General features: G+C 39.9%; 1 protein-coding gene across 1 annotated transcript; it reads right to left on the minus strand.

The window, feature by feature from the left end:
* Window positions 1–129: 129 nt before the first annotated feature.
* On the minus strand, window positions 130–10,159 carry txndc15 (thioredoxin domain containing 15). Its single transcript, XM_017719579.2, has 5 exons — window positions 9,920–10,159; window positions 6,096–6,517; window positions 4,272–4,435; window positions 1,868–1,998; window positions 130–826 (listed from the first exon to the last, which is right to left on the minus strand). The coding sequence occupies exons 1-5, from the start codon at window positions 9,999–10,001 to the stop codon at window positions 630–632; spliced, it is 996 nt and encodes a 331-aa protein (XP_017575068.1). The 5' UTR covers window positions 10,002–10,159; the 3' UTR covers window positions 130–629.
* Between the last annotated feature and the right edge of the window lie 2,561 nt (window positions 10,160–12,720).

The following is a 12,720-nucleotide window of genomic DNA, read 5'->3' on the forward strand; positions in this document are numbered from 1 at the left end:
ATGATGTTTATATTATTAAAACAAATTTACTGAATATTATCCCTAAAATTCTCCCTACCATAGAAACAAAAAAAAAAAAAAATTAAAACATTTGATTTGTATTTAACACTCTACAAGTTACAGCAGGAATGGCATGAACAGTGTTTATTTGTTTGTATGTTGTTGTTTTTTCAACAGTAGTTGAGGGTCAATATCTGATTAGCTGAAAGCAGCAACTAAAACAATACATAATCACATATCACCAAACAAAAATAATAATAATAATAATAATAATAATAATAATTTTGAGTTGGTCAGAACAGCAAACCTGTAAAATGTGACTAATTAAGTGATTAATGATTTCTTCACATTCTTCGTATATTTTTCTGTGCTGTTGAAAAGAATTCATATTTAACTAAACGAAGGCTGGAGAGACGTTCTGGATATAAGGATAACACAAACTCTCCAAAACATCTATAAAAATGAACATGAAACTATTTGTAGAAGTTTCATTTGTTCTTTTAGCTGCTGATGTTCTGCGAAGTTTAACGCTGATGTAATGACGTGGTGTTTATTGGAGGATGAATGAAGGACAGTGAGGCTCTTAAAGCAGTTGTACGAAGTGACTGTGGTATATTTGGGGCCCCGTGTTATTCCTGGTGTTCGTGCTCCTGTCCCGGGATCAGAAGGCGGATACTGTCAGTGCGCAGGATGGCGTACATTGTAAACCCTAAAATAAACAACACAGAAAACACAAACAGCCAGTCTATACTTTTCACCGGGACACTCGGTAAGGGTCCTAAACGATCCTCCTCTCGCACAATCTGATCAGGAACCGCTTCAAAACCTGATAAATAAACACAACAGACAGACAGTTACACTCACCAATCAGAGCTGTTGTTTTATTCATCATCATTACCATCGCACAAATGTAACATTCTACTGCCATGTAAATAACACATTGCAACAGTTATTCTATACAGTGTACATCTCCAACATGTTCATGTATATATCTACACACCTATAATCTATTTTTGCATATCTATAATAGTAATTTATTGTATATGCTGTAATGTTGCACCATGTGTATGTATTGCACAGTCTCTTTTTGCAGTTCTGGTAGATGCTAACTGCATTTCAGTTGAGTCTGTCTGTCTGTCTGTCTGTCTGTCTGTCTGTCTGTCTGTCTGTCTGTCTGTCACGAGCACCAGTAGCTTATACATTTAGTCTTGGAGTATAACAATAAACTCTTTCTCCAGGGTGTATTGGTTTTTCCATCTGAATTTTCGTGACCAAGTAATTCTTGGTCAATTATTGGCAAATTATTCAGTAACTGCATGAAATAACTAAATTATTTTATTTATTTTGTAAAAATCCCCCTCAAATGATCAGAACGTGTGTTTTATGATCTCCACATATCACCATATGCTTATAATTTACTGCTGAAAGCCAAAAATCTCCGCCGCTCTTTGTGTTGTTTTCTAAAAGTGATGTTTCCAGAGCAGATCACTGAAGAGACGCTGTCTGTTTATAGTTTAGAGCCCAGATTTGGGGGAAAAACGGGTCGACTTTCAGTAGAAAAACAAAGTTCAGCTTCTTTTATTATAAGGGTTTAAAATGACATCACCGTCTATTAGACTGGAGAGAAGAGCTACAGCCTCACACGACGCCCAGCTTCTGAATGGAGCTTATGGAATATGAACGTTATGAAGAACATGACCGAGTGCGGTTTGGAACCACCGGTGATCCGGAGGAGTTGAAGAGGTTAATTTATAAGGACAAACCACTAATTTACAGATTTAAAATAGGAAAATGGAGATTCAGTAAAATTACTGTCTCAAAGAGCATCAGAACTTCTCTAACCGTCATATAAACCTGAAGAGCTCACCTGTTTGATTAGCTATGAAAGATGTCAATGTTTCTAAAGTTCTGTCTGTGTGATTAAAGCGGGCCATCGGTTTGGCTCCTTGAAAGAGAAGGATGTTGGGAACGGCCACTGTTCCAAACCGGGTGGATAAACTGGAGAAAGAATAAACAACAACAAGAGAAATATTTGAGAAGATAATTACTGCAATATAAGTCAACAGATCAACAGAAGTCATCGGAGGAGGGGGAACTAATTTTAAGAAACATCATGCAACAGTTTTCTGAGTGTCATGTCCCAGACGTAGTATTTTTCTGATTGTAAACGGATCAATCTTCCGCCCTATGACCGCTGGGATAGGCTCCAGCACCCCCTCTGTCTCGTATCCACATCTATCGCGCTCTCCCTCTCTCTCAAGTTCAATTTGTCACCTGAATTGCTGTGCGTCACGACTGGCGGCGACGTAGCGACTTCACGACTATAAAGTGCCTGCGCCGAGAGGCGATATGGCCCACGGGGTTTTCGCCTCGTGGCCCATGGCATATTTTGGGGTTTATTTTCATAACAAGCTTTTTAGTACCACTTCAGTCCAAGAACCTGGTGATCCATAGTTTCAGAGTCTTTTATTTATTTATTTAAATTCAGGTATGGTTTTGTTTCTGATGCCTTCAGCTTCTGTATAGAGCGTGGGAACGTTTCTCCTGCAAATGTAGTTTAACTGTGTTTCTAGCTAAAGCTGACTTATTACTCTGTAAGCAGTTTTCTAACTTGTCACTATAGTAGAGGTGAGTGGCCTTTTATTGTTATTCTTCTTCTTTTCTCCTATTTATCTGTTACATGCTGTATCCGGAAAACCACTAGCATTGTGGACGACCCCATTAGGGCAGTCGTGGGCTGGAGGTTAGGGAACTGGCCCTGTGACCGGAAGGTTACCGGTTCGATCCCCAGTGCTGACAGTCCATGACTGAGCTGTCCTTGAGCAAGACACCTAACCCCCAACTGCTCCCCAGGCACCGTGGATAGGGCTGCCCACCGCTCCGGGCAAGTGTGCTCACTGCCCCCTAGTGTGTGTGTGCTCAATAGTGTGTATGTGGTGTTTCACTTCACGCATGGGTTAAATGCCGAGGTGGAATTTCCCCGTTTGAGGGATTTAAAAAGTATCATTTACTTACTTATCCATCCCTCACACTGACTTTTCTCACTGCTGCCGTCTGGCAGAAGGTACCGGTGCATCCGTGCCACCACTGCCAGACTCTGCAACAGCTTTATTCCTCAGCAATCAGGACCCCCCCCCCCAAAGGGGGAATAACAATAAAAGCCTCTTGACTTGACTTGAGGGAGTTAGACTTGATTAAATACAGAGATACCGTACTTATCAGAACTTTTCCGTATTTGTCTGATTATTTATGTTACATTTCCTTCATATTGTTATGGTGTTGGTAACACTCAGACAGGGGACAGAACACTGAGTATGCCACTGGTTTAAACACTGAAACTCAAAAGATCTCTACAGCAAGGTTAATACAGCACTTACTTTGAGCTTATGCATACATATTAAAAAAAGCACACTTTATAGCCTGTGTTAACGTGTATTTAAAATCACTGCTTAATTATGACTATTTAGACCATTTGCAGAAAGTATGTCAACAACCACAACTGTACTATAACTGTATAAACTGCATAAAGAGCTTCCTAATTCTAATGTTTTAACAGTGAGCTTGACACAATATGATGTGGGGTAGTTATACAGTACTGCAGTACAGTTGGGTGGTATAATGGGAAGGTATAGTGTGGTATTCACAAATGATGCTGTTATATACATTCCACCAATGTGTATCTTAAAGGAGTCACTGATGGTGTGGGAGAGAGAAAAATCAGAGGCAGAAAACCTCAATAACACTAAGCGTGATGGTAGCTCAGCAACAGCTAAGAGCTCCACTCATCACAAAAGCAACCTATACCAATAAGAGTCCTTGGGCAAGACTCCTAACACCACTACCTTCACCTATTGCTGTAAAAAGTGACCAAGCCAAGTCGCTCTCTATAAGTGCATCTGACAAACACCTGTAAATTAGTCACTAGTGAGGTAAAAATATTAATCCGTTTAAGGGTTCTGGAAAGTTAGAATATCATATAATAAACTATAATAATATTAAATGGAGAATGTGCTCATTTCTGGCCAAAATAAAAGTTTTTTTTTTTTTTTAAATACATAAAAGTCTCCAATACCTCTGAATGTGTTACTTTTATTATCTGTACTTCACTACTGTCTTCTCTCAGTTACAGTTGTGCATTCTATGTATTTTTAAAGGAAATTCTGAAACTTATGGAAATAATTAAACTTGGATTTTATGATGCACTGAAACATTTTGCAAGGAACTGCAATCTAACTGAATGGATTTGAGCTCACAGATTTACTGGTGATCACCTGCTGTGCTGTGAAGCATCTAGAGCGAGGAAGTGCATGCTGGGAAAAACCCTCGGCAGGGCGTTGAAGTGAGGGGCAAGATTAGCAGAGAACTGGCACCAAGTGGTGTAGAACAGAACCAGAGTGCATTCTGTGCTGTTAGCATTCAGGAACTCCATCAAATCCTTCAGGAAACAAGAAAAACCAGAACAGAGTCAGACAGAACCCTCGTCAAAATAAAGGTTCCTAAACAGTTCCTAGCTTGGATGTACAGCTCTAGGAATACCTAAATACAAACAATAAATACATATATGAGAATATTCTTAAGCGCAGTTCTTGAAGAAACATTCTTTTAACATTTAACATTTAATCTTTTGATATTAATATACTACGAATAATAAAAATAGCTGCTTTTAGGGATGCACAATAACTTCAGAATTGTATCAGTAAATGCACCAAAATATCCACATTTTATTAATTTTCTTGCATTAATAGCTCCACAGAAATACATATTTCTCTAAAATGCAAATCCATGTAGATTTAGTCTCAATTTATTCGTTTTATGAGTATTTATATATGCGCATCAGCAAATATGCCTGTGGTTCAGCCACATATGCCTGATTCAGCCACATAGCCTTATGTGCCAAAGTCAAATTCACTATGACTTTGTTTGTCTGCTGTTATTGGCAACAGCTCCAGCTAGAGCTGCAGGAACGTCATGAACTTCTGCAAAGAGTTAAACATTTAAGACGCAGATTATGCTTCATGTTCTATTAATAAAGTGAATGTCAGGAAAAGAGCATTCGGTCCACACCAAACAGTGTGAAAGAGCTCCAACACAGCTGCTGGTTCTTGGAAAAATGACAGTATTGTACCCATAGATATACACACACCTAGATGCCACAGTGGGTCCAGCCAGGCACCACAACGGCACTGTCAGTTTACGGCGGTCAACATCGCTGCTGGACTGCATTCAGTACCATTATAGAGCAGCAGTTTAAGAAAGATACTGTCCAAAATTCCACTATTTCAAGAATACTGAATTCAGAAAGCGGGATATGGGTATATAACAGAGGGAACGGAGTGATCCGATGTTTGTGTGATGTTTATGTCCAGATATGGTCGTGTGGTTGGAGATGCACAGAGAACCTGTTGATGTGATTGTTTTTCCTCTGGTTTTATATTAAGCTTATTTCATTTAATAGTCTATTGGGGGGGGGGGGGTCTTAACTTTATATAGTAGTTATTTATTTACCGTGACTGCACCTCCTAGCACGAAGTTGAAATGAGCTTCTTATTTGTCAGCATCTTGTTTGAATTTTTCCATTCCACCTTAAATGGGGCAGCTTCGGGCACCAGAAAGTGACTGCTGCACACCTGAAGGTGGAACGAGAACACTCAAACAAGAGGCTGCCGATCTGGAAGCCAAGGTCAGTCCTTCTTAGTGCATTTTGGATGTTTATTTTATTTTTACGTGCATTGAGGTCAGAAGTGATTCACTCCCTGATGGATTTGCTGATGTGTGTGTTAAACTCGGTTTTTAACGTCGGGTGCAGACTGGATACTTTCCTGCCGCTCTGGACGGCTAATTATCATGATCAGTTATTTAAGTAATAAAAGCTGCCATGAGCAGCAGTGCAGCCTGGATTAATCTATGGATTTTAACAAAACACACTGGTGAGAATCGTTTGAGTAATATGGAAGTTGTGGCCGGTTTAATTCCGAGACTCATCATCTCTCATAACAAGTGAATTTGTTCACAAGCGCATCTTGATCGTTCCAACACGCCTCAGATAGAGGACAACAGAAAACACGACATTGAGCTACGCGTATCTATGACCGTACCTGAGAAGTGTTGAGAACATGTACTGTGAAGTTTTCCATTCCAGTGACGCTCCTTTTGTCACAGCTGACTTTGTAAGTCTTGGCGGTTTCTGTGGAGTTCTGTTCATCCCCCTGAACGGGCACTGGCTCGACAGCCTCTGCATACTCTTTATTCTTCTGCTCGTCAGACTCCTTACAGCGCTCATCATCACACAGCTCCCACGAGTCAAACAAAGGGGGCTCCCACGTTTTCGGGATCAGAGCTTCGATCCCGGCCGTGTTTCCAGCCTGCTCGGTCCCAAGCACAGCATCCGCGATCTCTGCAGTCTTGAACTGTCGTTTAGGCGTAAGGTCCGAGTCCTCTGAAACAAACTGAGGAGTCCGTCCATCACCGTCCGAGTCTAAACCCTCAGGAGCTCGAAATTCAGGAACTTCAGCTTCATCTGTGGACAAAACAACAGATAACTGACCGAGTGAGTCATAGAGAGTAGGACTTCAGTACAGTGTCGATGAACAGTCTAACTGACCGAATATAATCAGCATGTGTAAACGGAAATCTGTTCGGCCGATTCGCCCCAACCCTAAAACTCACAGTCTCTCGTTTTCGGTAGAACACAAAAAGTGAAAAAAAATCGAAACAGGTTTGTGTTTTGTTAATTTAAAGCTCATTGGTTCACACATGAAATGTGACATTTTATCTTGATCAAAAAAAAATGTTTTTATCTCAGCCATTACTTATTAGAACTGCGCCAATAAGAGAACCCTGTTCCGATATCCGACGATGCACATTTCAATATTTTATATCTGCTGATGGATTCTAAACCTTCCTGGATCAGCGTTACAGAGCAATATACCAATTTCCATAGAGTTACAGAAGCTGTAAAATGCATAAAATGAGATATTTCAGAGCAGCAATCCAGCGTCTGCTTATCTGGTGATAAAAAATGCTATAAAATAGGCCTATAGGTTTAAAATATCGGCCCAACGTAAACTGTCTATAACAAATCTGTTTTGTTTTTAAACAAACATCTGCTGATACTGATGATATCCGGATCATATCATGTATCTGTAACCTCGTTAGCAAAATGAATGGATATATTCAGCATCACAACAACTGAGAAAACACTCCAAAGCTTGAAGGGTTCTCTGCATTTGCAAATGGTTCTTCCCCATGACTGAAATATTTACATTTACGGCATTTGGCTGACGCTCTGATCCAGAGCGACTTACAGTTTGATCATTTTACACAGGGAGGCCAAGGTGGTGTTAGGAGTCTTGCCCAAGGACTCTTATTGGTATAGTGTAGGGTGGTTACCCAGGCGGGGCACTGAACCCCAGTCTACAGTGTAGAAGGCAGAGATGTTACCCACTACACTAACCAACCACTGGAAATATATGCAGAACCTATGCGGTTTTCCAAAAAAGGGTTTCTGTTATTAGGAAAGCACGACGATAGTGGAATCATATCCGTATCGGCAGATAATTGCTTAAAAACAATTCTATGAATCAAAGAGATGTTAGGATTTAACTGATGTTTGATGTTTTATTTACTGAACACCAGAAGAGCAGTTTAGGCACTGCTGAGTTGCTACGCTACAATATCGGCATTTTATTCTTTTCACCGCATTCGTAAGTCGACAAAAATAAACGTTAGGTTTCTCTGTAATATAATCCAGTAGACTCTACATTTGGCAAACGTTTATGCATCAACATCGGCACACATTTCCCCTATCGGTGCCTCGCAACATGCTACTGTTCGATTGTTAAGCAAATAACATTTTTTGATGCTATAAACACACTAAAAAAGTCAGTGGAGCAAACAAAAAAGTGCATAAAGTTCAGCATTTTTAACTTAATGTTGAAGAGCTTTTCCTTTACATTTGTTCGAACAGTCAGTCTTTTACACGTGGAATGTGATCACGTTTAACAGTAGTGGAGAAACTTTATCCAGTGAATCTGTGGTTAATAGGAGACCAGATGCTCCTAACGTGGTTTAAATCTGGACTTTCTAGTAGCGGTTAATAATGGGAAGAAAGCCTTTCTGTACAATGTTTTGATAATCTAAAGCACATGTGTCAAGCTCCAGCCCTGGCGGGCCAAAATATGGCACATTTCAGCATCCCACCCTATTAAACACACCCGATTCAGCTCATCAGCCGAGTGGCAAAGTGTTGATGAAATTCAGAGAGTTATATGAGGGTAAATGCAAATATCAGGCCCCCAGTTTGACACAGCTTCTCTAAAGCTATTTCATAGGTTGCAACATCCAAGTCTCGACATATTTAACTTTTTATTCCTTGCTAAATTCAAAATACCACATTTACTACAGACTACATTGTACCATTTACACCAATCAGGCATGCCATCATGACCACCTCCGGGTTTCTACGGTCAGGTCCACTTTATCAGCTCCACTTACTGTATAGCTGCACTCTGTAGTTCTACAGTTACAGACTGTAGTCCATCTGTTTCTCTGATACTCTGTTACCCTGTTCTTCAGTGGTCAGGACCCCCTGGACCCTCACAGAGCAGGTGCTATTTGGGTGGTGGGTCATTCTCAGCACTGCAGTAACGCTGACGTGGTGGTGGTGTGTTGGTGTGTGTTGTGCTGGCACGAGTGGATCAGACACAGCAGTGCTGCTGGAGTTTTTGAACACTGTGTCCACTCACTGTCCTCTCTATTAGACACTCCTACCTTGTCGGTCCACCCTGTAGATGTAAAGTCAGAGACGACAGCTCATCTGCTGCTGCACAGTTTGTGCTGGTCATCCTCTAGTCCTTCATCAGTGGACACAGGACGCTGTTGGCTCGGTATTTTTGGTTGGTGGACTATTCTCAGTCCAGCAGCGACACTGAGGTGTTTAAAAACTCCAGCAGCGCTGCTGTGTCTGATCCACTCATACCAGCACAACACGTAAGTGTTACGGCAGTGCTGAGAATGCCCCACCAACCAAACAGTACCTGCTCTGTGAGGGTCCATGGGGGTCCTGACCACAGGGTAAAAAGGTGCAGAGAAACAGATGGACTACAGTCTGTAACTGTAGAACCGGTCATAAGACTGCACTAATTAGCCGTTCTGCTCCATCTGTGACTTTTATGAGGAAAAAAAAAGATGAAAGAGTAAAATCACACTCTTAAAATAAGATTCTTCAAGGTTTATTTAGTAATGGAAACGGTTCTATATAGAACCATGAGATCTATAAAGGATCATTTCATGCAGGGTTCTTTGCATGGCGAAATGAAATCATTCTTCAGACTGTGCTGTATATGGTTCCATTTAGAACCTTTCTGATGATGGTTCTACACAGCACCAAAAAGGGTTCTCCGATAATTACGATGCCAAGCTTGTGATAACAACAAAACCCTCAAAATGGTTCTACATGGAACCATATTCAACACATTCTCCCATCGATCTAAAGACACATTTCACAAAGCGAAGAACAATTTAAGCATGAAATGGATCTAAATAGAACTTCTGCCTTTACTAAAGAACCATCTTTAAGAGCAGATATTAAGGGCGACTGCAGATCTGTTTACAGAACTGACAGACAACAAAACAAAACAAAAAAAACAATACTTCGTATTCGAATTTTCCGTTCCACCTTAAATGGTACAGCATTACATTCATGCGCCTCGGGACGCCCGAACGTTCCTAACGCACTGTTTAAGGTGGAACGGAAAATTCCAACAAAAAGCTGAATGTTGGCAAAGTAACGAACTTAATATTATTATAATGTGATCCCGAACCTCGCACGGTTCAGTCGTTAGTATCACTGCCCGACTCGTCTGTTATTTACTGTAATATAAGCCCGAATTCAGCTGCAGGGTTAGGGCTTCTGGTTTACCTGGATCCGCCGCTAAAGCGCGCACCCCGCACACCAACAGCGGAAACGCAACGCTCCAAAACACGCTTCTAGTCGAAGTCATGGTCGCATCGTTGGCAGCACATGCACGTTTCTCTCCGCATTAGTGCAGAAGATATCTAACCATGTTTATTTATCTAACCATCTTTATTTGAGCGCAGTTATAAACAAACCAGCCGGCTAAGACGCTACTAAACAACCAGGGGGCACAACTGTTTCCGGGTTAAGTTCTCTCTCGCGAGAGACTCACAGACATACGTTCCTTTTATTATTATTTTTTTTTATCTAGCATATAATCATATATACAGACAAGTATAAAAATAGGATGCCTTACGACCTTAACATTATTATTATTATTATTATTATTATTGTTATTATTATTATTATTATTAGTAGTAGTAGTAGTATTTTATTTATTTTTTATTTCTAGCATATAATCATATTTACAGGCAAGTATAAAAATAGGATGCCTTACAGCCTCATCATTATTATTGTTATTATTATTATTATTATTATTAGTAGTAGTAGTAGTAGTAGTAGCAGCAGTATTATTATTATTAGTAGTAGTAGTATTAGAAGTAGTAGTAGTAGTAGCAGTTGTAGTATTAGTATTATTATTATTTTTTTAGCATATAATCATATATACAGACAAGTACAAAAATAGGATGCCTTACGACCTTAACATTATTATTGTAATTACTAGTCGTAGTATTAGTAGTAATAATATTATTAGTAGTAGTAGTATTATTTATTTATTTTATTTCTAGCATATAATCATATATACAGACTCGTATAACAATAGGATGCCTTCACATCCCAGAAAAAACAAAATAAAAAACAAAGAGGAAAATAAAAAGAAATCGAAAAGCTGTAGCATAGCAACGGATTCACGCTATTTCGGATTTTGCTGCTGGTGCTGACATGTAATTGGACAGATCTGTGCGTACAAAGGGGAAGTACGAAGGTGTTTTTCTGGCAAATTCCACCTTATGTGTTAAACAAAAGGGTCATTAAAAAGAAATAAAACATAGTGGCTTTTCAGGGGGACTTCTTTATCAACCTCTCTCTCTCAAGTCAAAAAAGAGATCAGACCCAGACCCAGACAAGGAAATACACGATTAAAAATCAAGGGTTCGGTGGGTTCTGCAGCCCCTCTATACGAGGTACGTGCGTCACTCCTGGCGAAGACTTTACTCAGCATGCCATTGGCAGGGTAGCAGCTACGCAGTGTTTCATAAAGCAGCTCTTTTATCTGGTTATTAAGAACATATATATATATATATATATATATATATATATATATATATATATATATATATATATATATATATAGGGGAGAGTCCAAGTTATGCGACTAGATATACATTCCCAGCGAACGTTCTCAACCCTCTCAGGTAGGTTCTAGATACACACTCCTAGATGCCGCGTTGTCTGCGGTTCTCTATGTGAGGAGATACGTCTGCGGGACCGCCATGTTGGAGAGGTCAAGATCCGCTTGTGAACAAATTGGCTCGTACTAAGAGGCGATGAGTCCCGGGATTAAATCGGCCACAACTTCCTTATTACTCAACCAATTTTCATCAAATTTGATTCGTTATAATCATTAGACAGAGATTAATCTAAAGTGTATGGTCTGCTCTCAGTAACTCTTGTTGATTTCATAAATGATCGTGATACTTTTCCAGCAGGAAAGTATTCATTGTTCTATTGTATTTTATTGTATTGAATGGCACAGAGTTCTGTGTTCAACTCTGTTCCTTTATATCTCTGCATCTACAGTGACTTTTAGTTTCTAGCAGTGTCTGAGCTCAGGACTGTCTTTTTCTCTAACCTATTGGTAACTAGCAAAAAGACTTTCTCTAGATAGAAAAAGCACTTCTTGTAAGTCGCTCTGGATAAGAGCGTCTCCTAAATGCTGTAAATGTAAATGAATTACTGCTAATCTTAATACAAAGAAAAATAAAATAAGCCCCTCAAAACACAGCAAGAAGGACGAAGCTAAAGTTGGCTTCCTATTTACCAGCTTCTTGTTCAACTCTGCTGTTCCACCTTACATGGTGCAGCTGCTGCACCATTTAAGGTGGAACGGGAAAACTCGAACAAGAATGTGGCAAATAAAAAGGTAAATAACAGGTTGGTGTAAGAAGGTGCTAACGTTAATATATTATGAATATCTACACGGATTATGGAATTCTGTAACTTACTGGTACAAAGCTTTAACCATCATTCTAAAGAAATAAGTCCTACATAATCTTAAAATCCCATGAATAAACTATTAAATGAAAAATATTATCTGTACCTCATTAACCACATGGCCATATATACACATCACACAAACAAAACGAATCACAGAGACATGGGAACAAAGTTTTGTGCCTTTGGGAAGGACAGCAATAGTGCCTGGGAAAAGATTGCCGGTCACAATTTTCCATTCAAAAGGATTCAAAGGCGCTGCCTGCAAAAGCCAGCGTTCTCCCCATCGGAGAATCGAACCCCGGTCTTCCGCGTGACAGGCGGAGATACTGTCCACTATACTAACGAGGACGAGGCGAGAGCGTCATGGTGTGAATCACTTCAGAACATTTCACTGCGGCCACTGATTTCTTTGCTACGCAACTGCGCTTACAGCCCGAAGGAAGAAAACTTTTTGATCAGGGTAAAAAGTGCATGGTTAACATGAGCAACTTCCATATATACAGATATGCAAGCATGAAGGAAATAGACATATATACAGAGTGAGTGGAGAGAATGCAAATGTAGGTAGAATGCACTGAAAGAGCAGC

Source organism: Pygocentrus nattereri, chromosome 16, assembly GCF_015220715.1.
Source record: "Pygocentrus nattereri isolate fPygNat1 chromosome 16, fPygNat1.pri, whole genome shotgun sequence".
NCBI classification, from domain to species: domain Eukaryota; kingdom Metazoa; phylum Chordata; class Actinopteri; order Characiformes; family Serrasalmidae; genus Pygocentrus; species Pygocentrus nattereri.

Coding starts and splice junctions, on each gene's coding strand:
- txndc15 (XM_017719579.2), bottom strand. CDS start 10,001: ATGACTTCGACTAGAAGCGTGTTTTGGAGCGTTGCGTTTCCGCTGTTG. Junction 6,518..9,919: donor CGCTTTAGCGGCGGATCCAG/GTAAACCAGAAG, acceptor TTTTGTCCACAG/ATGAAGCTGAAGTTCCTGAA. Junction 1,999..4,271: donor GATGCTTCACAGCACAGCAG/GTGATCACCAGT, acceptor TTCTTTCTCCAG/TTTATCCACCCGGTTTGGAA.